The 22,500-nt window shown below is 32.4% G+C and overlaps 3 protein-coding genes, 1 non-coding gene and 1 pseudogene across 7 annotated transcripts; 2 read left to right on the top strand and 3 right to left on the bottom strand.

The window, feature by feature from the left end:
* The first annotated feature begins 3,276 nt into the window (after positions 1 to 3,276).
* On the top strand, positions 3,277 to 6,541 carry LOC111293935 (actin-97-like). Its single transcript, XM_022887005.2, has 5 exons — positions 3,277 to 3,479; positions 4,024 to 4,093; positions 4,202 to 4,595; positions 5,075 to 5,688; positions 6,101 to 6,541. The coding sequence occupies exons 2-5, from the start codon at positions 4,034 to 4,036 to the stop codon at positions 6,164 to 6,166; spliced, it is 1,134 nt and encodes a 377-aa protein (XP_022742740.1). The 5' UTR covers positions 3,277 to 3,479; positions 4,024 to 4,033; the 3' UTR covers positions 6,167 to 6,541.
* Positions 6,542 to 6,628: 87 nt separating this feature from the next.
* LOC111293934 (putative protein phosphatase 2C 25) lies at positions 6,629 to 11,585 on the bottom strand. Its single transcript, XM_022887004.2, is given in 5 exon segments — positions 6,629 to 6,839; positions 6,842 to 7,069; positions 7,150 to 7,386; positions 8,541 to 8,905; positions 10,802 to 11,585. Coding segments are annotated over 5 exon segments (1,212 nt in total). The 5' UTR covers positions 11,130 to 11,585; the 3' UTR covers positions 6,629 to 6,785.
* Positions 11,586 to 14,485: 2,900 nt separating this feature from the next.
* On the bottom strand, positions 14,486 to 16,432 carry LOC149515132 (uncharacterized; annotated as a pseudogene). The gene is made up of 4 exons (XR_016327298.1): positions 16,426 to 16,432; positions 15,978 to 16,015; positions 15,305 to 15,884; positions 14,486 to 14,685 (listed from the first exon to the last, which is right to left on the bottom strand). The product of XR_016327298.1 is annotated as an uncharacterized LOC149515132 (transcript).
* Positions 16,433 to 16,529: 97 nt separating this feature from the next.
* On the bottom strand, positions 16,530 to 22,232 carry LOC111295052 (DNA polymerase delta small subunit-like). Of its 3 annotated transcripts, none has more exons than XM_022888403.2 (14): positions 22,086 to 22,232; positions 21,838 to 21,967; positions 20,931 to 21,037; positions 20,704 to 20,830; positions 20,051 to 20,158; positions 19,113 to 19,228; positions 18,933 to 19,016; positions 18,463 to 18,531; positions 18,292 to 18,363; positions 18,126 to 18,217; positions 17,913 to 18,040; positions 17,334 to 17,435; positions 17,142 to 17,209; positions 16,530 to 16,804 (listed from the first exon to the last, which is right to left on the bottom strand). In XM_022888403.2, the coding sequence occupies exons 1-14, from the start codon at positions 22,140 to 22,142 to the stop codon at positions 16,745 to 16,747; spliced, it is 1,320 nt and encodes a 439-aa protein (XP_022744138.2). In that variant the 5' UTR covers positions 22,143 to 22,232; the 3' UTR covers positions 16,530 to 16,744. The 3 variants fall into 3 exon arrangements, with proteins under 3 accessions (XP_022744138.2, XP_022744139.2, XP_022744140.2); XM_022888404.2 differs by having other exon boundaries at positions 20,931 to 21,028; positions 22,086 to 22,211; XM_022888405.2 differs by lacking the exons at positions 20,704 to 20,830; positions 20,931 to 21,037 and having other exon boundaries at positions 22,086 to 22,211.
* Positions 22,233 to 22,270: 38 nt separating this feature from the next.
* On the top strand, positions 22,271 to 22,343 carry TRNAA-UGC (transfer RNA alanine (anticodon UGC)). The gene has a single exon. It is a non-coding gene; the product is annotated as a tRNA-Ala (tRNA).
* The last annotated feature ends 157 nt before the right edge of the window (positions 22,344 to 22,500 follow it).

The raw sequence follows: 22,500 nt of genomic DNA, 5'->3' as shown, positions 1-22,500 counted from the left end.
AATTTGTGAAAAAAAAAAAAAACTAATCAATTTGTCCATATAGCACCCTAATCTTGGTTTTTTTCTTTTGTTTTTTAATTACATAAATTTTAAACACAAAATGTACTAATATTTTAAATATTTTTAAATTTGTGTGTGTTATCCCACTTAATACCGAGGTATGCCACTTGTTTATTTTTTATTTATTAATAAATAATTATTTAGATTTTATCTTTTAATGACTCACTTGATATCAAAAGTATGTCATGTGTCAAGTGATTTTATTTTTTCATTATTTATATTTTCTTGTTTTATTTGATATTTTAATTTTTAAAACGGGACCTATATGATTTAATTATTAAAATTTTATATTATTTTCTTTGTTTTGTTATTTTTCTCTTTTTAATTTGATAATTACTTATTTTTATTATACATACTATATTAATGAAATTATTATTTAATATCTTAATTTAATAAAATATTATATTTATACATAATTAAGTCATCCATCCATTATATAAAGTTTACTCAATTTTATTAGTATTTGATAGTGGACCATTAAGTTATAACATATAAAACTTAGTTTATTGTTATTATTAATTATTGTTGTTTAAGCCTCCTTCAATATATTGGCGTGATATCTTATATTTATTTTTTAAAAAACCTTTTACTCTTTTTTTTATATTTATATATTTTTTATTTAGATAAATTTATGTACAAAATTATGATTGAGGCGTCAACGCAACACCATAATTTGATTTTTGTTCCATTGCGTTGTTTTATTTTTTAATTACATAAAATTTGTAATAAAAAGAGCTGATAAATAAGCAAAACAATTTATATGATATGATTCAATTTGATTCGATGCAATAGCTGGCTTTTATCTCCTTTTTTGGTTTTTATTTTTTTATTTATTATTTTTTTAATTAGACCAATTTCATAATATTAATAGAGGTGCTCATGTAGTATCATAGTTTGTTTATTTAATTTTTAATTTTTAATTTATTTTTATTTATTCATTAGATCAATTTTATAATAAAATGAGACTATTAATATAAATGACCAAATAATTAGTATTTGATAAGCTTTTACCTCTCCTAAGTCGATAAGTCAATACGAGCATTTTGTAAAAAATTGATATTGAATCAATTTGACTAAAAAAATTAATAAAAATTGGGGATAAATCAAAAGTATATTTAGTCTTTTATCCTAAGCCATTCTATAATATATATATTTATTATTTATTTAATTTTATATTTATATATGTATTTATTATTTTTAATTTAAAATTTGATAATAAGTGAGTTGCACACAAAAAAATTTAAAAAAATTATAATTTATATTTTGCAAGAATGAGAAGCCAATTTAGGCATTCACATTCATCTCCATTTATTTTTTTAACTTTTTCCTTTTTTTTTAAATTACAAAAAGAAATTAAAATAATGAATAAAAATAACAAAACAATAAAAATTTAACCTATAACGACATGCAGCACCCCACCTGGTAATAAAATAACAGAAGAAGGTTTCTCTTTGCAATTGTGTGGGGCCAATCATGAGGTGTTAGCTGCCGATAAACTAAAAGTAAGAAACGGTTTACATGAATAAACGTGAAAAAGACGTGGCTGAAGTTTTTTATTAAAAATAATTTAATAAAAATTTAATAAAAAAATTTATTACATTAATTAAATATATAAATTTGGAAAAAAATTAATAAAATTTGATATTTTTTTGATAAATTTTTTACCGTTAAATAAATATTTATTAAATTTAAATTATAAATATTTTTTTGACATATTATTAAATTTTTATTAAAATTTATTAAATTTTTGTTTTAATTTTTAATTTTAATTTTTATTGATTTGCGTTTAGTAAAAAATTTTATGAATTTCACCCACAATACCTCCGTATAAAATTTTATCATATAAACGTATGCCAAAGGAAACTCTAATTTGATCCAATAATTACGTTTTTTCCATGGGAAGAAGCATGATTATAGTAGAAATGTGTTTTGGTCCGTTTCCAACTACAACAATTACGGCACGAAAGAACTGAGGTAATTACATTAAGAGAAATTATAAAATATATTGTTAGTAAAATTTTTTAATTTTATAAATAAGATTAAGATAATAATATATATTTTTTAATATATATTTAAATAATAAAAATTTAATTTCAAAAAAATAAAATATATGTTATCATCTTAACTTTATTTTTAAAATTAAAAAACTTTATTGTCACTATTAAATAATTTCTCTTATATTAATTAAAATTAAAAATATCAACGAAATAAATATTAGTATTTTAACTCTATTTTTATGAAAGAGGTTTAAACTTGAGTTTTATCATGCGCTAAAATATTTTATTCCTTTTATTGATATATGATTTTTCATTTAACGTGTATAATTCAAATTTTTTATTGTTCAAATAAACAAAATAACTTTTTAAAAATAAAAAAAATTATTTCTACCTATATATTTCGATCAATTAAACAACAAAATATGAGAATTAATTGGAGAAAAAATATCTTTATAACTAAAGAATCACATACAAATTATTATATTGAAAATTTTTTATGAGAATATTAAAAATTAATAGTTAAAATTTGAATACAAAGACATCTTAAAGGGTGAACGAAAAAAATCCAATAAGCTCTTTTTTTTTTTAAATGTATAATTATATTTTCTATAAATCAAATTTCCAATCCTTTTAGAAAAGAAATTTTGACTTGGTCAAACTTCTAAACCCCGGTGTCCGAGATTCGCGACCACGTTGTGCGTTTCTATTTGACGGTAATGTATCGCACGTTTTCGTTGAATATGCTGCATATATTCAAACTCCAAATCTTCCGTTCAATAACATTTTTGACGGTCAACGTTAACCCGCTTTATAGTCGAGAGAATAGAGGAGGATCAGACAAGTGTAGGTGGAAGTGACCGCAGGTGAATGACGGACAAAGGCAGAGTTGGGACATCAACTCTGAACGGTTGGGAACTGAATGCTGAGTTGGCAGATTGCCTGCTTTTTCTTTTTTTCTTTTTCATGTTCCTGTGTATAATTAATCAGACAATAAAGTGATCAAAAAGGAATTTAATTTAGAAATTTTTCTTTATTTAGTAGGCCCTTTGAAGGACTAATTTGCCCCTAAAGGAATTCCCAGTTGACATCTAAGTCCTAGTTGAGTTTAATATTTTTCTCTTAGTACTACAAAAAGGGCAATCTATTTAAAGAGAGAGGTAGATCCGTCCACACAGATTGGTAAACCGAAAGGGAGCCAGCTGTTTCCACCATGAACGTGACGAGAAATGGGGTCGTTAGATGGGACAGGGTAAACGGACGGCCAAGATTTGACGAAATCGAATTTGAGGTGAATTTACATTTGAAGCGGAGTTTCATTTGCACCACCTTCCTTTCTTAAAACAAAGAGGGCGGGCACCTTAACTGCATAATCCCGCATAGCTCAACAGTCCGTTAAAACAGCAAGAGAGAGAGAGAGAAAAGGTACTTCTTTTTTTCTTTATTTTTGAATTTAATTTTTTGTTTGTTTCATCTGATTTTATTCTATCAATTTTTGGTACTAATTAGATTGGATTTCGATTCTTAGATCTTCAACTTCAGGCTCCTTTTAATGTAAACTTCCGAATTTTTACCCAATTTTGCGTTTAGTTATTGATGATTTTGCTGCATTATCATGTTACAGAATGTGAATTTTCATCCTCATATTTTCTGATTTTTGAAAAAGAAAAAACAAGTCTATTGGTTTGAGGAGTTAGATCAACAGTTGGATTGAACATTTGCATGTTGGATTCCTCAATTGGAGTTTTTTTTCAGTTGACGATGGAGGAATAATGCTAGTGTTATTCCTTGTTTTTGATTAAATATGATGTCATTTTCGGCTACGCGTTTTAAATTGTATAGTCTCAGCGGATTAATTGTGCCGCATCTTACAAGTAGCTTGTAGTGATGGGATGTATAAAATTCTGATATGGGATCATTTTATATTATATATGGTTATTGATGTTGGTCTCCTATTTGTGTGAGACAGGCGATAGAAAATGGCAGAAAACGAGGATATTCAGCCTCTTGTTTGTGACAATGGGACTGGAATGGTCAAGGTAAACATTCATCCGATCTCCACTTCCTTTTATTGCAAATATGGTGATAGTATCATATTAGTTTGCTTGACCGGTGTTTTAGATGCTGATTGATGTCAAACTTTTCAGGCTGGATTTGCTGGAGATGATGCTCCAAGAGCTGTGTTCCCTAGCATTGTCGGTCGCCCACGTCACACAGGTGTGATGGTGGGTATGGGCCAAAAAGATGCTTATGTGGGAGATGAAGCTCAATCGAAAAGAGGTATTTTGACATTGAAGTACCCAATTGAGCATGGTATTGTTAGCAATTGGGATGACATGGAGAAAATCTGGCATCATACCTTCTACAATGAGCTTCGAGTTGCCCCTGAGGAACATCCAGTTCTCCTCACAGAAGCACCTCTTAACCCCAAGGCCAATCGTGAGAAAATGACTCAAATTATGTTCGAGACATTCAACACCCCTGCTATGTATGTTGCTATCCAGGCTGTTCTTTCCTTGTATGCCAGTGGTCGTACAACAGGTAAGCACTTCCACCATTTGCTTCTTGATTTTCAACTTTATGCATGGGAAATTATATCCATCTGATCATAGGTCAAGATTTATATCCGAAAATGGTTAATAGAAAATTTAGGTAATGTTTGAAATTGGTAATCTTCTTGCCTAGATCTTGTTAGAAACACAAGTTTGTTGACTTCATCAGTCATGATCAAGCATGGTAAATCAAGATCCATGGAAGCCTATATAAACATATCACTTGACATTTCATATATGCATATAGCTCTTGTAATAGCTTGCTTACATGAATGTCAGGTGTCTTGAAATTCCCGTTTCCATGAACACAATAAATTATCTCTAGCATTCCTTTATTCCTAATGTTAAAGAATTAACCATGGTCTAACCACTAAGTATATTTTTTTGACTTGTTTTAGAAGTGATTGTTTTTCTGAACAAGCATGTTTCATGGTCACTCTTGCCCTAATCTGCACGGTTATTGTTTAGGTATTGTTTTGGACTCTGGGGATGGTGTAAGCCACACAGTTCCTATCTATGAAGGCTATGCTCTCCCACATGCCATCTTGCGTCTCGACCTAGCTGGTCGTGATCTCACAGATGCCCTCATGAAAATTTTAACGGAGCGTGGTTATTCTTTCACAACTACTGCTGAGCGGGAAATTGTGAGGGACGTGAAGGAGAAACTAGCTTACATCGCTCTTGACTATGAACAAGAGCTGGAGACAGCAAAAACCAGCCCTGCTGTGGAGAAAAGCTATGAGCTACCAGATGGACAGGTTATTACCATTGGAGCTGAACGATTCCGCTGTCCAGAAGTCCTCTTCCAGCCATCCATGATTGGGATGGAAGCTGCTGGCATTCATGAAACCACATACAACTCTATCATGAAGTGTGATGTTGATATTAGGAAGGATCTCTACGGAAATATTGTCCTCAGTGGTGGCTCCACTATGTTCCCCGGAATTGCTGACAGGATGAGCAAAGAAATCACAGCATTAGCTCCAAGCAGCATGAAGATTAAAGTGGTTGCACCACCCGAGAGGAAGTATAGTGTTTGGATTGGAGGCTCCATTTTGGCATCCCTCAGCACCTTCCAGCAGGTATTGTCTCTTTTTATCTTTGAAAAACAAATTCCATCTTGGTTGATACCTTTATGGTTCTTTAGAATCTTGTGTTTTACATAAACATGCTTCGGTATCACTTTACTACTCTTTAATTTCTCATAACAGTTTAGTTTAATACATATACTTATAAACAACTTTGGTCATTCTTTGTTACAAACCATATGGTAAAATGACTATCTACTTACAATTTATTGTGTTTACTACATAATATATGATAGAACTGCTTGCTCTGGATAGCAATAAACCGTCATGTTTTGAACTGATGGCTGATGGAGAATAGTTTAGACAATGTTCATTCCTGGCATTTTCTTTTGATAGTACTCGAAAAAATCCAGATTTTTATATATTAAAGAAAAAATAAATTTGAATGTGGACATTTTCTTTGCAGATGTGGATTGCAAAGGCAGAGTATGACGAGTCTGGGCCATCAATTGTCCACAGGAAATGCTTCTAGTTACGCACGCAAGGCAAGGGTTGGGATGAAGAGATATACGGTACATATTTTGTATCACGGCAAGGCTTATAAATCAAGTGGTTGCTATCTTATCTTTTTTTTTTTTTGTTTCCTCCGTTCCTTTTTTTTGGTTTCCTATGTTTTCCACTGTTGATGTCCAGAAGATAAACAAGGAGCGATTCAATTTTTTTTTTCTTTTACACTACTATTTGATTGTAGAGGAGTTGTGTTTTGTTACTGATTTGGTTTTGGATTGAATCAGGAATTATTTTCATTATTATTTCACAAGCCTTTATTTAATGTAATACAAGACCAATTCTTGTACTCTTTTTCTATAATGTTTTCTATATAATCAATATTATCTTAAATTTTTTATTTCTTGTATGCCATTGCCAACTAAGAAGTTCTTGATGGTCTTGACGTGTTTGGAATTGTATAGAAACTGCCTTGGAAGTTTAAAAATAGCCTAATCTCATCTCAAGATTTAAATTAAAATCTCAACATCTGTAATTCAGAAACAACTACATGTTGGAAAAAAAAAAAAGAGAATAAAATTCATACAGAAACTTGCTTAACTTCACCACAACCCCACTGATTATTTCAAGGGACAAGCTATTAATTAATTCAGACGATAGACACCATGCATTTGCTGATTTACATCAATCCTTAAAAAATGTTGAAGTTTGAGGGTCCAATGGTGTCAACAAACCCTCGTACAGACAGCCCTGGAACAGATATCTTTGTAGCCAGCGACTCATGGTCGATGAAGACGACAACAACTGTGATATCATCATGGAAAAACCGCCTAATCCCTTTATCAACCTTCTTAAGATCATCATATCTCATCTCCCTTTTCCTAGCTGCCTCATTTAAAGCTGCTTTAATAAGCCTTCTTGCAATTCCCTAACATTGGAGGAGTGTGTGTTCAATAAGAGAATCAAAGTTGAATGATAAAAAGAAGTTACACTAAAAATAGCACTTACTGCTCGTGGATAGTTGTACACAATCTCGACAGCCTGCTGATTTGTCAAATGTTCCCAGAGTCCATCGGATGCAAAAATGAGAAACTTATCATTAGGCCGTAAAACTCTGGAGCACAAGGATGGTTCTGCTGTTAGCACAGGTCGACAAATGGGTTCAGAGAGGTGAAATCGTGGGAAAGAAGGATCAACAGAAAACTCTGGTCGCTTCAAGTATGCATCTCCAATAGATCTAGATACCTGATACCAGTTCATAGGCAAACATCAAAAAAGATAGACAAGTCAAAACACAAGTGGATTCCACTAAAATGTTTCGCAAGCAAATCAACATCATATTGACCTCTGAGTTTTGAAGATATACTTTAATATTAAGAACCAACTCTGATGCAAAGCTGCTGAATATGCTTATTGTACCATATCAGTAAAAGCAATGAGTTGATCAAGAAAAGTTGGAGTATTTCCTAAATGGACCCTATTACACCTTTGATTTACAAAGATGGTTATGGCCATCAATTATATAACTGCTAGCATCTCAAACAAAAGCAGGCTGCCATCATCAAGAGATCTGGAGCAGGAAAATGCCAAACGGTGTACCTTGAGAGGACACTTTTCTAGAGGAACAGATAACTAGATATAGCTTAAAACTTCAGTAACCATCAGCAAAAGAAATTTCCTAGGGATGCAATCGATATTGCACAACAAGAAGTACTAGATTTTGAGATGGTTTCTGCAAACCACATAATCAACTCCTTGACATTCCAATTTTGCTTTAAAACCTTTATTATGAACTCCTTGACAGGGCTACAACTTTGTTATGAATAAACAGAAAGGCTAAACCATGGGAACCCATGCTACAAAGACCTATGAGTAATGTGCATATGGCATCAATAAGCCCCTGAATCCATTTAAGTGAGAGAGAGAGAGAGAGAGAGAAATTGACTGAATAACATAGACTGTAATCCAAGTAATGAAGTCTGATGACAGGATTTCATAACCAATGAAAGGAAATTAAAAAAAAAAAAAAAAAGGGGGGGGGGGGGGGGAATGGTTTCCCCTGCAACCTAAGCCAAACATCAACATTTCAACTAATAATCTGATATTTGATGATTCCATAGCCATAGGACCAAAACATTCATCCAATCCCCTGATAATCATAGACCAGTAAACTAAACTAAACAAGACTAGCTTGAATTGATTTATTCAGGGGTGTAACTATTCCAAACAATCTTAAAAACATATGCAAGCAAATTATGCTCAATTATTGCTTTTGTATCGAGATTCAATTAAAAAAGTAAGCCATTCTTTTTTTGTCCTGTTGCTGGTCCCCATAAATAACAACACACATGCATCATAGCGTAAGACATGGAAAGCAGATGACAATGAAGGGCTCATACCTGAATGATGCCTTTAATACGCCATACTCCATGCTTCATAACAACAATATGAGAATCATCCGGATGCAGTGACCTGAGTTCCTGTCTGACCTCCTCCATACTTGCATTGTGATCTCTAGTCAACTGCTCAGCAACTATCTTATTTGATCTACCTAAATAGCCAATTACAGCTCGAGAATCGCCCAAATTAGCAACGTATAATGTCCCCCTCCATATAACTCCAACCAGACAACAAGATCCAATGGCTGCAATTAAGGGTTTTATTCCACATGTCCTACGTACAAGAGTAAGAAACCCATCTTCAGTTGCGGAGAAAGCACTTCTAAGAATATCTTCAGAAATGGTTCCATTTGCTTGAGCGAGTCCTGTTGAATGATATGTAAGATGCATTTTAAAATAACAACTATAACAACAAATAAAGCTTTATATCCCATAACTCTAAGGTCGGCTATATGAAAGGCCAAAAAAAAAAGAATCATGTTAGATGGTAGTTTTGAATCTTCTTGCGCCACTCATTTCTATAGAAAACAACTTTTTCATCTACCTCCTTAACCCTTATATCATTTCTTATTACTTGCATCCACGTCTTTCATAGTCTGTCTCTATAAGGTTTGGTCTCTTCCAAATCTAGAAGCTCATTTCTCCTAACTGGTGCACAAATAGGCCTACGTTTCACATGTCAAAACCATCTCAAATGGTCCTATCTCATCTTTTTCTCAATTTAGACTACCCTTAATTTTCCTCAAATCTCTTCATTTCTGATTTTGTCTTTTCTAGTCTTACCACTCATCCATCTAAGCATTCTCATCTCAACTACGTTCATTTTCTTCTCGTTGTTTCTTAACGGGCCAACGCTCAGTCTTATATAACAATGCAGGCCTTAGAGTTGTTTTATACAACTTCCACTTTAACTTTAAAAGTATGTTGCAATCACATAACATACCCGATGCACTTCACCCTCTCACTCATCCTACTTGAATCCTATGATTTACATCCCTTTCTATTTCAACATCACTTTGAATAATTGATCCCAAATATCGAAAATGACCACTCTTTGGTACTACCTTACCCAACAACTTAATCACATTAGCACCTGCTTCCCTATGACTATTAAACTTACATTCCATATATTCACTTTTATATCTACTCAATTTAAAGCTTTGAAAACTCTAGCGTATGTCTCTATAATTCTAATTTTGCGTTAAGATCATCATTAGTTTCAGCAAGTAAGACTATATCATCGACAAATAACATACACCATGTTACCTTATCTTGAATATGTCCAGTGAACTCATCCATAACTAATGCAAAAAGAAAAAGACTTACTGTTGAGCGTTGATGCAATCTTGAGATAATAGAAAAGCTATCAGTCAAACCCTTAAATGTTCTCACATTCATTACAACTCCTTCGTACATATCTTTAACCATATTAATGTGGAACTAAAGCTCCAAATGTTCTCAATTTTTGATGATCTTACTTTTTTAAGCAAATGTTGAGATTCCAAAGTCAACTGTAAGATACTTTGTTTGTTGACAACTTGACATTATATTTAAACCATAATAGTTTTATATTAAAAAACAAAATTTTCATTTACCATAGTTAGAATTCCAAATAAAATCCAACTCAGTGTGACATCACATCATTTTATCAGTAAGGTCCAAGAAAATAGACAAACAGACAAATAAAAATTCACATAAGGTTGCTCCAAACCAACATCTATCACAGGCACAGCCTACTCCAATATGAAAACTAGTGCGGATATCAACAATAATGTCATTCAAACAAATATGAAAAAGGAAATAAATAAATAAGTAAATAAATAGACAAATATGTTTCCAACAGACACATAAGAATCCAGAAAAATCTAAGCAAATAATGCTTCTAAGATGGCTCAAAAAGTCAAAAATACATACAAGTTGTTTATATTAGCAGAAGATTGCCAAAAATTAAGACTGAAGAAAGTTAAAAAAAAGACAAACCACAAACATCCATCGCATCAGAGTCACAAAATTGATAACATTACCGCCATATGTACAGAAAAATTACAACGAAGACAAAACACCAAGGATAAAAAAACTCCCAAGAACTCAACTCATTACCCGAAAATTCATCCAAGAAACACATGATTAGCACAAACTAACAAAACCAACAGAAAGAAAAGCAAAAAAATCCACATGGAAGAAATTCCTAAACATCTCAACCAACAATCCACCAAAACAGAAAGCATTCATAATAATAAAAAAAAAAGAAGAGAACTTACTAATCAAATTTTGAAAGAGATGATCAGAGATAAAGCGAGAAGCATCAGGGCCACCATGTCCATCATAGACACCAACAAAAGTAGCATCTTTTCCAGTTTCAACTTGACTATGATCTTCAATAATCTCATTGGCTTGAACAACAGCAAAGGAGAAATCACCATAAGCGTGTTTTTCAAGGTCTTTACACCAAAGAAGTGAATCACGTAAGGAAGAAGAATCTTCTTCAAGTTCATCATTATTACTATTATTATTATCCTTGTTCATACGGGCATATCGACTCACTGGTCTCCAACAGGCGAGAGCTATCCTTGCCAACCATGAAAACATCCCTCATTTCCCTTAAAAACAATACCCTTTTTTGAACTTTTCACTTTGAAAGCAAAAAATGGGTTGAAAATAAAATAACAATTATAATAAAAGATGGGTTTTTAAGGTTTGGATAGTGAAAATTTCTGAGAACCCACAAGTTTTTTTAATCAAAGTAAGTGAATTCTGGTTTGGGTTTCTTGGAAAGTGAGGACAATTTGAAGAAGAAGAAGAAGAAATGTAAAAATACAAGAAAGAAAAGATGAAGAATTTGATGGATCAGGGAGACAAAGAGAAAGTGGGTGTATTTTAGAGAGAATAGTAGAGAAAAAAAATGGACATTTTTCCTTTTTTTTTCTTGTATTGTAAAAAGGAAGAGAGCTTTGCTTGCAGAGGGAAAGAAAAGTTGACAACACCTATGAGCAAATAGCAATACTTTTCGTTGTTTTTTCTTTCTTTTTCTAAAACAGAAAGTTTGCCCTTTTCATTTCTTTTCTGTTCTTACGATGAAGCCATCAGACGATGACCCCAGATCTGGGACCTCTTTATTTCCTTTGTTTCTTTTTTTTTTTTTTTTAAATGTTATCGAACGTTGAATCTGATACAAATTAAATTAAAGTTTTAATATTTTAACGGTAAATCAAAATTTTTTTCTTGAATACTTCGTTACTTTTATATTTATTTACATGAACATGATGCTTGAATGTTCAAAATTAATATAAAAAATTACCAAATTTTGAATCTAATGCAACATAAGTTACAACATCCAAACCCAGAGTATGTGCATTTTCCTTTTGTAGAAACAAATTAAATTGCACACCTCAGCTAAACAGAAGAAGAAGAACAACTCATGTTTAAATCTTTTTTCTATCATTTCTCTTTTGGGAGCTTTTATAGATGTTAGATAGAAATTTTTGGATAATATTTTGTTTTTGTGTTTGATTTTTAAAATTTAAATTTTACATTAAATTTTTAAATTATTTATTTCATCAATTATCATCGAATTCTAATAAAAGTGGACTTAAATTTTTTTGTGCTAGTGTTTATATCATGTTGATATGGACTTGAGGTGTGATTTATCAATGAGTTTTTTAAGTTGTAATTTATAGAACCAATAAATTTAATGTCTTTCAAAAATTGTAAAATCTAAAAATTGAGTTTTAATACTGTGCATAAAAACAATTATATTGTACAAATGTTAAGAAATTCGTCAAAGAGATGAACCTGTGTCACGGATCGAGATTAAAATTTTAGATTCGTGTGATTTTAAGATTTGAGCATTTATTTTTTTGATGTTTCAGATCAACTTATTTGTTACGGTTCATAATCTTGTGAAGTATTTTGATGTTTCGGATCAACCTATCTATCACGATTCATAACTTTATGAGGTATTGTCTGCTTTTTGTCTTTTTGATATTAAAAGACATATCACAAAAAAAAAATGGTATGAACCTTTTTATATCCCAATAACCTTCATTTTACGTTCGATGTGGGATTCAAGACTCTTCTTTAAGTCCGTGATATTCTCCATCATCCAACCTCATCTTTAAGTCCGTAACATTCTCCTCCACCCAACCTCGTGACGCCTTCATCACAAAGGCTGGTCACCGTGCCTACTTCTTTTAAGTCCGTAATATTTTTTCCCATCCAATCTTATAACGCTTTCATTACGGAGGTTGACCACCTTGTCTATTTTCCTCGAGACGCTTGGGGTGGATTGAACAGTTTAGGGTTAGCTCTGATATCACTTATCAGAGGTCGAGACTTAAGTTTCAGACCCATGCAACTTCAGAACCCAAGCATCTACTCTTTCGATGTCCCGGATCAACCTACCTACAATGATTCATACTTTTATAAGATATTGTCCGTTTTGACCTCTATGACTTCACGATTTTATCATACAAAAAGTGACTCACAAGAAAAAAATGGTGTGAACTCTTTTATACCTCAGTGACTTTACTTTTATATCCAATGTGAGATTCATAACTCTTCCTTAAATTCGTGATACTTACACGTACTTAAAACATAAACAATTTATTTTTGAGAGTCAATGAACTAATATACGTACATTTGTTTGAGATAATTTCCTTCTATTCTTTTTTTATTGCAAATAAAATCCCAATTTTCTCATTAACATACGAGGTTTATGAAAGTTCTTACTATTGGCACAAAATAATGCAAACGAGTTTTAAAAATTAAATTAGATATGATAATTTGAAATATGATATGATAATATAATATGAAAATAAAATAAATAAAAGATAAAAAAAATATTATTTAAAATTTTAAAAAAATTATAAATAAATTTAATAAAATAAAAAAATTATATTTTATATTTTTATATCAATATAAATTAAAATATATTATTTTTATATAAAATATGATATAAATAAAATATTTTATATGATTCGATGACATAAATTACAAAATCTAAATTGAACACAAACCAAAGAAAACATAATTTTAGTAGGGGAAAACAGATTGAAGGAAAACAGGTGTGAAGGATTAGGTGGGTCAACAGTTACTACTTGTTTTTATAAATATTGGGGGAAAGGAAATAGGATGTCGTTGTGACGGTGGTGGTAGAGTTATGTTATTTTCCAAAACTAAAAAAGACCCAAAATCACGTGACATTGTGGCATGTGAAACCGAGGCTTTTCTTTTGTATCACAAGCTTGTCAATGTGTTTTAGCTTACCTATAAAATCATCTCAATCTTAATCTAAAAGGCCACCAATCAATTAAACAGTTTGCAATAAATTATAGACATTCAATCAGAGGATGCTGATTTCTGTAGCTTTTGTCAATATGAAATCGACAAGTGAATCGGGGAGAGCGTGGGGTGTGTTTAAAGTGTCCACAATTAATGGAACTTCCAAAATCTTTGTGTGGGTAAATATTAGTGCTGTGTGTTTTTCTCCATTGATGTGATGGCTTGGAACTTTAGCAGTAACCTGATTTCACATCCTGAAAATTTTGGAGCTTATATGATTTTCTTTTTTTATTCTGAAGGTGCAGCAATGTGTATTTGTCTGTTTAGTTCAGAGTCATGAAAACCAGTTCAGGAAAGAAATGGACTGGTCATCTTTTTCTTCTCTGGTTCAATGTTGACTGTTGAACTCCATTTACCTACAGCCACTCACATAAAGTTTTATCCAACGCTGCATTTTACATGTCACTCTTTTATTTTTTGTAAAATGCACAAAAAAATATTAAATTTGAACATTTAATTCGGTGATTAATGCATAGAATTTTTTTTTTTAAAACGTTCTTTAAATCTATAAGTAAATATTTATATCTTTCACACCAAAAAATACTTAAGACTTCCATAGAATAATTATTTTGTTGATAACAAAAAAAAAAAAAAAATGAATGGTTAAAACTACTACGTATGCTTTGATGCCAATATACAAATTGATACAAATTGTTCTCCCAGTGTTGCATGGCCTGAATTAAATTCCCTTTTGCTAGGCAGCTCTGACCTCTAATCAGACAACATTATTAATCAAACGCCTATACGTGTTATAGTGTTTCTCCATGAAAATTTTTTCAGCTCCTTCAATAGTTTTACGCCATGTCTGCATAAAAAATAATAATAATAATTTGTCTTTTTTTTTTGTCCTGCCTAGTGACATATGACAGAATCAATATAAATAAAGAATAAAAGAAGACAGAAATACCAATCCAAAAAACGGAAAAAAAAAACCAATAAGAAGATGTTGAAAATGTTTGGTACCTATACTAATTAGGTTGTTTTTAAAACAAGGATAAATTATGAACCACATTCTTCTTATCTTATACAATTAAAAACTGGAATTAGTCACTTTAATTCATTACATTATACTATATGGATCTAAGTATTTTAAAAATGATTGTAGTGGTGAAGTCAATAATTTCAATTTGATTAGCACAAGAAAATAGTTTATATCAACTTGCAACAATTGAGATGAAAGATTTTGGTTTGGGTCATTTTCAAGTCCCTCTTATATGTCCAATTGTATAGCTTCAAAGAGCAGCTATTAGGTTATCACTTATAGTCAATATTAAAGTATTATTATTATATTATAATTAAAATTTTCAACTGTTCATTTAATCATCTATGTATTACCTCTACAATTTGAGATTTATTTTTATTAAAAAAAAATGAAAATCCACGAAATAAGAGTGCTCAAACTACTCGAGTGTTTTGACACTTACCTCCTTTTCAATGGTGCCAAAGAGGGAGATGTTCCTGATTTCCTCAGCTCTTAGCTGGCGACCTCCCAATCCCAAGTGCCTAAGCAATGTGGGCCGCCGCAGGAGGAAGAAGCCATTTCCTCTCCACTACGTTGCTGCTTCCATTGCCTGAAGGACTCTCACACTGACTATAACCGCCTGATTCCCTTCTCATGCTCGCTCAGCCACCATTGTTTTTCCAACGTTTAATCACCACCCTTAACTCCCTTTTGGTTGAACCCTTATCACCATCGTCTTCCAGTTCAGCAAACATCCTCAGCAGTTCATCAGATGATTTTTTAGTCACATGTTGAACTCGAATATTACTAGGATTAGCATTAGCACTTAGCAGCAGCTTCCATTGTTTAAAAAAAGAAGGATTTTGGTTTAGAGCAGAAAGAGGGAGAGAAATGTCTGCCACGAAGGGAAATAAGTGGTGGGGGTGTGGGCAAAATATTATGTTGGAAATGGAAATGGACCGTTGGGGTAAGTGAATTATTTGAACAATGAATATATGGGTGAATGATTTTGTAGCACAACAATAGTGATTTTTTGATAAAGACTAAAATGTACGTAAAGATTATTATCACATAGAACTAAAATTTCCACTTCGGTCGGGGGTCTGTGCGTAAAGTGTGCTCTCCTCCATGTTTACCTGACAAAACATTGTTGGTGGCTCAGAAAGCATGGGATCTGATTGAAAGTAAAGGGATTGATGGAGATTCAAGTGAAGATTTTATTAGGACTGAACAAGATTTTATTGTTTCAAAATTTTCTTTTATCCAACACATTATTCTCACTTAATTAAAAATTTCATTTTATAAAATCACTAAGATTATACAAGATAAATACAGATTTATGGTTAAGAACAGATTTTAGCATTTTACGGCCCAACTATCAGTGCATGGTCAAAACGCAATTATTTTCATACTATTGGCGAGGCAGACGAGACTGGTAGAGCATTCTCGTGGACAAACAAAACCCAGTAAATGCTTGAAGATCAAACTTCAAACCTCCTTCCTCCGCTATATTTGAGGTTTTTCCTTTCCATTGTTTTCATCAATGGCTTTTCTCTCCACTTTTACATTCATATCCGTACATACCCTCCATTATATCACATCTTTCTTTGTTAATAATGGAGTTATGCTATCCGTATGTCCTTTCTAAGAAAATCTATGTTCAACGAGAAGAGACATGGAGGCAGATCCTACATAAACCATCATATTCTGTTTTACTCATCACTCGTGTAATTTAATTAACAGAGAGAAAAACAACCATTGTTTTCTTTGTTCGACGCAGGTTGCACAGATCCTTTTTTTTTCCCTTCTTTTTGGCCATACAAATTGTAATCGATCATAAATAGTTCATTAGTAAAGTTCAGCAGATACATAATGCTAATTGGTCATATAACTCCATACCATGCTATGAGCTGAATTGGGTCCCAAAAGTTATAGTGTGACATTCAAGATTTCTCATGTTGAGCTGCAAATAGAAAAACAAAAATTAGCATGGATGGTGCATGTTACCAGAGAAAGCTTAGTATCATGTAATTGAAAGAAATAAAGACAAAAGCTTGTGTCCTTAAACCTGCAAAAACTATAGTATTAACTTTTACTTCTCTGGGCGCAACTGATAAAGTTTATGAGAAAAAATTTACGAAATTGTATTATTTCCATTTACTCATCATTGATAAAGAAAGTAATACAAACATGTTAATCTTCATTTCCTGGGCAATGCATAACACAGGCATGCATATCTGCAAATTAATATGGTAACTTTATTCCTAGTTTCAACATCTTGGAAGGAGACAAATGCTTACCACAACAGCAACTCCAGTTTCGCAGAATCTAGGAATGCAAATAAGTCTTACCAATTGCCCTTCCAATCCTGCATCAGTTAACAGTAAGTTGTGTTTCATTGGAAAGGTTATGAAATAAGGATGCTGCTTTTGTTTTTGCCTTTTCTTGAAAGGTAACTTTCAATTGATAAGTGCAAGTTTAGGTGTAATCACCTTTTAACAAGCGAGTTTCATATTTTTCCTGTTTACCAACAAAGTAAACATGAGGACAGCTATCAATTAGGAAGGGATCCCGATCAGTGAAAGGATAACATCCTGTCAGATAACAAAAGCATTAAACAATTGACAAAAGCTCACAAGGAGGACATAAATCTATCAGTTTCTTGATTTCTTGAGTGAATATGTCGCAACAATACAGGCTAGCAGCCTGTGGGGCAGTAACAGAACCAGAAAATATATTAAGGGTGACAAGCAGAATGAATTACTACAAAAAAAAAAGTTTTTTAAACAGTTACATTTAAGTTAATTTAGCAAAATAAAATAGTTATTTAATTAATTTTAAACTCAAGATCTGAAACATGTTAATGTCATATTATTATTCAGGATCAATATTTTACAATTATAATATCAGGGACATTCTTCAATAAATTAAGTCCTTCATCTTATTTTTGAAGACTATATGATTCACTGATCTGCTCAACCTCTCAAAATTTCCAAGCTAACAAACTAAAAGGCATAAAGATGAAAATTGCACTAGTTTAAGACTGAAAATATAACATATTAAAGTTTTACCAAGAGTATTAGGTGCTGTTGGTGCCAGATGCCTCCATTTTAATGTCCTTTCCAAAAAGTCAAGTTTATCCTCTGCCTCTGAATACTTAGTGAGATCATCTATATTCTGACCTGATGTTCCAAGAAATCTTGAAAATAAAGGAGCAAAATGTCGGCAATCAGCATATATCTAATTAGGCTGAATATTTAAATTTGGTCATATCCATGTATTACCTGATGCTATCAAGCTCAAAACAATGAGGATTTGTGCAGGACCTAAAAGTGTTATAGGTTGCTGACCCTGGAAAAAGGCACCTGTTCAAAGGCTGAAAGAAGTGGGATATTAGAAAGGATACAAGGTAAGTTGTAATTTAACATACTCTCAACATATAAAGCAAACCTGCTGAGGTAAGGAAAAGTTTGCAGGGTCACTAGATCCAGGCATTATATCCAATGGCAAACTTGCAGCAATCTGAATATAGGTAAAAATAAATAAGCAAAAAGAATAGCATGGAAACTAAAAGAAGCTAACCTCAAGTTGCTGACCATAACAATGGTGAAAGGAAAAAACCTGAGTCAACAAAATATCCAGCTCTTTAATTGGCTCAGACAACCTTGACTGGTCCTTTGAAGTTAAATTCTGCCCAGGAAATTATCATCCAACTATCAGCATAAGATTCCTTCAGGAGTTTATAAAATCATTGAGTGGTGATATTTTATTGTCAAAACCTTTGCCTTGAAATATTAGTTAAACACAAAGTTCATTATTATTTTTTGTTGGGGTTGGAGAGAGGACAGATACAGATTATGGTTATTGTTTAATTAGAGAATTTTGAAAGGAGATCAGTACTATATCCACAATCCACAATAAGACTATTATTACTGTCAGATAAATCAGAAGAGAGATCCTGAAAAGAAGCCAATGATATTTTTAGAAAAAAAAAAAAAGTAACAAAAAGGATCAAAATTTATAACAGAAAAGGATAGTGTTGACAGACTTACCATACTAATAGACTAAAGAAAAATAAGGAAATTTTTTACCTGTCCATTAAGAAGTCTGTGAGAAATATCAACAGAGTTCCCAGCGATTACAAGATAAACTATCTCTGCTGCAAGGCCTTGCTCCTATTCAATCAAAAATTAAAGTAAGCAAATTGTAACAATTCACAAGGTATGCAGTAAAATGGCTTAAAAAAAGAATATAATAGAATCGGCAAGAACCTCCTCATCTCCCAGATGCCCTGTTATGTGGTCAACAAGAAGCTGAAATTGAAGGGGATTAGAAGAGCTGCTCCCAATACTAAGCCCAGAGACAAAAACAACATACTTGTCTTCTCCTGGCCACAGTCAAAATATGAGGAATTTGAGGCACTGTTTAAGGACAGAGAAAGGCCAGATTTTAAGACACAGCCTATTCTATTGAGATAAAATGACACGGCCTTGAGTTCATTAGCCAAATTAAATCCAAATATCCAAGTTAAGAAAAGGTCCAACAATATATGATCAAGATAATTTTCTTCCTACCATTCTCAATATTCAAACCCATTATCCTGATGTATAAATGGAGCAACCAAACAATAGACAACTAGCAGGCATGATTCCTTGTAATCCTTTCAAAATGTAAACAAAAAGCCATAGCAGTGAATATGAGACAAAACAAGGAAGAATTTGTTGGGATTGCTTTGACATACATAAAACATCTCATGTCCTGAAAGATTATGGCAAAGACAGATACAGAGTTGAGAGAGAAAGAAAGCCCTGCTTGTCGACATTTGATGACTGAAAATCACATCATGAATCAGCAGAATATTTGCAGCTTTTATGGATGAATCATTTTCATGATCATTGTGTCACTCCTTTTCCTCACAGTCAAAGTGACTACACCTTTTATTTTATACAGGTGAACTGACAACTTGTTCTAAAACTTTCTCTATTTTAGCACGAACAAAGCAAAAATCAGTTCAAAAAACCATCTGTAACTTTCTTAGCAAATTAGACATGCAGTAGTATTAATTTAAACAGGGACAAACACTTTACCCAGCCAATCTAAGATAAGTAATGACTAGAGCCTACAGACAAGTGGCTCCTTTACAGAGTTCTGATGCAACTTGAAATGCTAAGAACTTAAAATTTCGGAGGTTGGAGGATTCAGATCATACTTGATTTGAGCGGCCGCTCAATCTGAGGTGGTAACCCAGCTTCCAGAATATCTTCAACAAAGAAGTCTCCCGCTGTGGTTTCCTTTCCATGCAACGCAACAACAACACCTATCAAATGTATTATATAAGTGCAAAATCAAGATACTTCAAAAGAATACTGTTTGAACCCATAAATTCCACTAATGAGACCTTCATAATGCATAAACACTAGGTTGTTGGAAATCACTCAATCACATGAAATTTTCTAGATGCTAGAAGCTTTATTTTAAAAGAAGCAGAAGAAAACGAATGTGCAAAAACGTGAGTAAAACTGAATGCATTTAAGAGGCCAAAGGATGGGATAAGCCAAATAATTCTAGCTCTAAACATGATACTATGATAAAAATATTGAAGCTGAAGAACAATTCGTAGTTTGATACCAGAGCATATGAGTGCAATTAACAGGTTGATACCACCTTAAAGGGTAACGTGTAAACAAGGCTTAGAAGCATTTGAGTGCAATTAATAGTTTGATACTGCCTTAAAAGGCAATTTAGAAATAAGACTTAGAAGCAATCACTTGCAACGAAGGCACTCATTTCCAGTGGATTTACAAAAGCAAGTCAATGCAAATAGAAAATTCTAAAATATAGTCAATAAATTGTAACACAGACCTGTTACATAAACTGAGGGTGAAAGCATGGTGCCACCAAGTTTAACTCTTCCACTTTCATCTTCCAAAACCAAATAATCATCTTGATGAATAAAATTATGAGGTTTTACAAGAGGGGTAGCAGATCTCTGTAAATTATACAAAGAATTTTTTAAGTCAAATAACATTGAATTTCCCATCTAAAGTTCAACATACAAAATGAAATAGAACCATTTACAACCACAATACCTCCTTAGAGTATTCATCAAGAATGCAAGGTTTGAGTTTCATGTGCTTGTAAAGGGTCCCAACAATGATGCATTCTTTGCCTTCTTCTAGCCCTAAAACTGTACAAACTGTCAAAAGAGAAAAGAAATTACTTTCAAATTACTCCTTGAAAATTAAAACCTGAAAAGTACTAATTTATTTAAAATGGCATTATCTTTTATCCACAAACATTGTGAGAACTGGCTTGTTCTTGGTACTTCAAAATTCTCCGTGAAAAGAATCCATGGAGGCAACAAAATTCCAAATACACACAAAAATGATATTAATAACAAAACGCCAGAAAAATATAAGCAAATAAAACCTAGAGCATTACGAAAACCCAATTTTCTCAAAATACAAGCAGTCACCTTGAAAAAGCTTTTGAATGAGAAATCCACCCATAAAAAGTAGAAATACTCTTATCAAACTACCCCCCAAATGAGTATGAGTATCAATAGTAACCCTTAGCCACAATGCAAGTAATTCAAATATAACCTTCCATGCTAATCACTCAAAACCTCTAAAATATTCCGAATAATCACAAAGCAAGCTCAAAGCCAATTAAAAGCCAAAGCCAAAAAGTTTTCTTATATTAACTGTCAAAAGCCCAAAACACTAAGATACTGCAAACTACCAAATTTCCTTAACGACCATAGCAGGCAACAAAGCATCCAAAATGACTCAAACGAAGAATAAAAACTATTGGACAAATACTTTCAACTGATGACCTCGCCAAAGCTGCTGCCTATTTCAAAACCCAAAACCCATAAAGTAGAGTGACTATAACTAATTAAACCCCCCCCCCCCCCAAAAAAAAAACCCAAATTTGACCCCAAAATTGATAAAATTCAAAAAGTTTAATTAAACAAAAAAAAAAAAGATAGGTTACCGGGGAGATGGGATTTCCAGTTGGGAACAAGGGAATAAAGCAAAGTTCTCATCATGTGGAGACGAGCAAAGTAAATTTGACTGTACTGTTGGCCTCTGTAGACTTCCTTCTGAATCCCGAAATTCTCATCCTACAACCCAAAGAATAGGGATTAACTTTCTTCCAAATGTTAGGAGATTTTAGGATATTACAGACAAAAAAAAGAGCTAAAAAGGTAGTGATGGGTAGAAGAAAGGAAAATAACTTACTAAAGAGAGGTAAGTAGATTGTTTTCTCTGCAGCTGTTTTTGCGAGTCGACTTCCATGGCGGGAAAAATAGAGATGGAGGAGACTGAAATTTCTTTGCTTCTCTCTTCAGCGAAGAGCTATTATAGAACTCAAAGTCATTTTCAGTTATTGAATATTACTAAATATAAACACATACCCCACAGAGGGGGATGTAGCTCAAACGGTAGAGCGCTCGCTTTGCATGCGAGAGGTACGGGGTTCGATACCCCGCATCTCCATTTTCCATCTTTTTTAATTTTTCACTTTCCTATTTAATAAAAAAAAAAACAGTTTTAACAATGAATATGAATATAAAATGAGTAAAAGTGTAAAGTGTTTAAATAAAAAAGAAAATATAATTTTGAGAAATTTAAAAATATATACTTTTTTTTTTGG

Source organism: Durio zibethinus, chromosome 14 (genome assembly GCF_047325235.1).
Source record: "Durio zibethinus cultivar Kanyao isolate XHJ-2024 chromosome 14, ASM4732523v1, whole genome shotgun sequence".
NCBI lineage: Eukaryota > Viridiplantae > Streptophyta > Magnoliopsida > Malvales > Malvaceae > Durio > Durio zibethinus.
This window is presented reverse-complemented; position numbering and strand designations above follow the sequence as displayed.

Coding starts and splice junctions, on each gene's coding strand:
- LOC111293935 (XM_022887005.2), top strand. CDS start 4,034: ATGGCAGAAAACGAGGATATTCAGCCTCTTGTTTGTGACAATGGGACT. Junction 4,596..5,074: donor TGCCAGTGGTCGTACAACAG/GTAAGCACTTCC, acceptor GTTATTGTTTAG/GTATTGTTTTGGACTCTGGG. Junction 5,689..6,100: donor CCCTCAGCACCTTCCAGCAG/GTATTGTCTCTT, acceptor TTTTCTTTGCAG/ATGTGGATTGCAAAGGCAGA.
- LOC111295052 (XM_022888403.2), bottom strand. CDS start 22,142: ATGGAAGTCGACTCGCAAAAACAGCTGCAGAGAAAACAATCTACTTAC. Junction 18,041..18,125: donor TTTGAGCTTGATAGCATCAG/GTAATACATGGA, acceptor TTTATTTTCAAG/ATTTCTTGGAACATCAGGTC. Junction 17,436..17,912: donor AACAGCACCTAATACTCTTG/GTAAAACTTTAA, acceptor GTTATCTGACAG/GATGTTATCCTTTCACTGAT.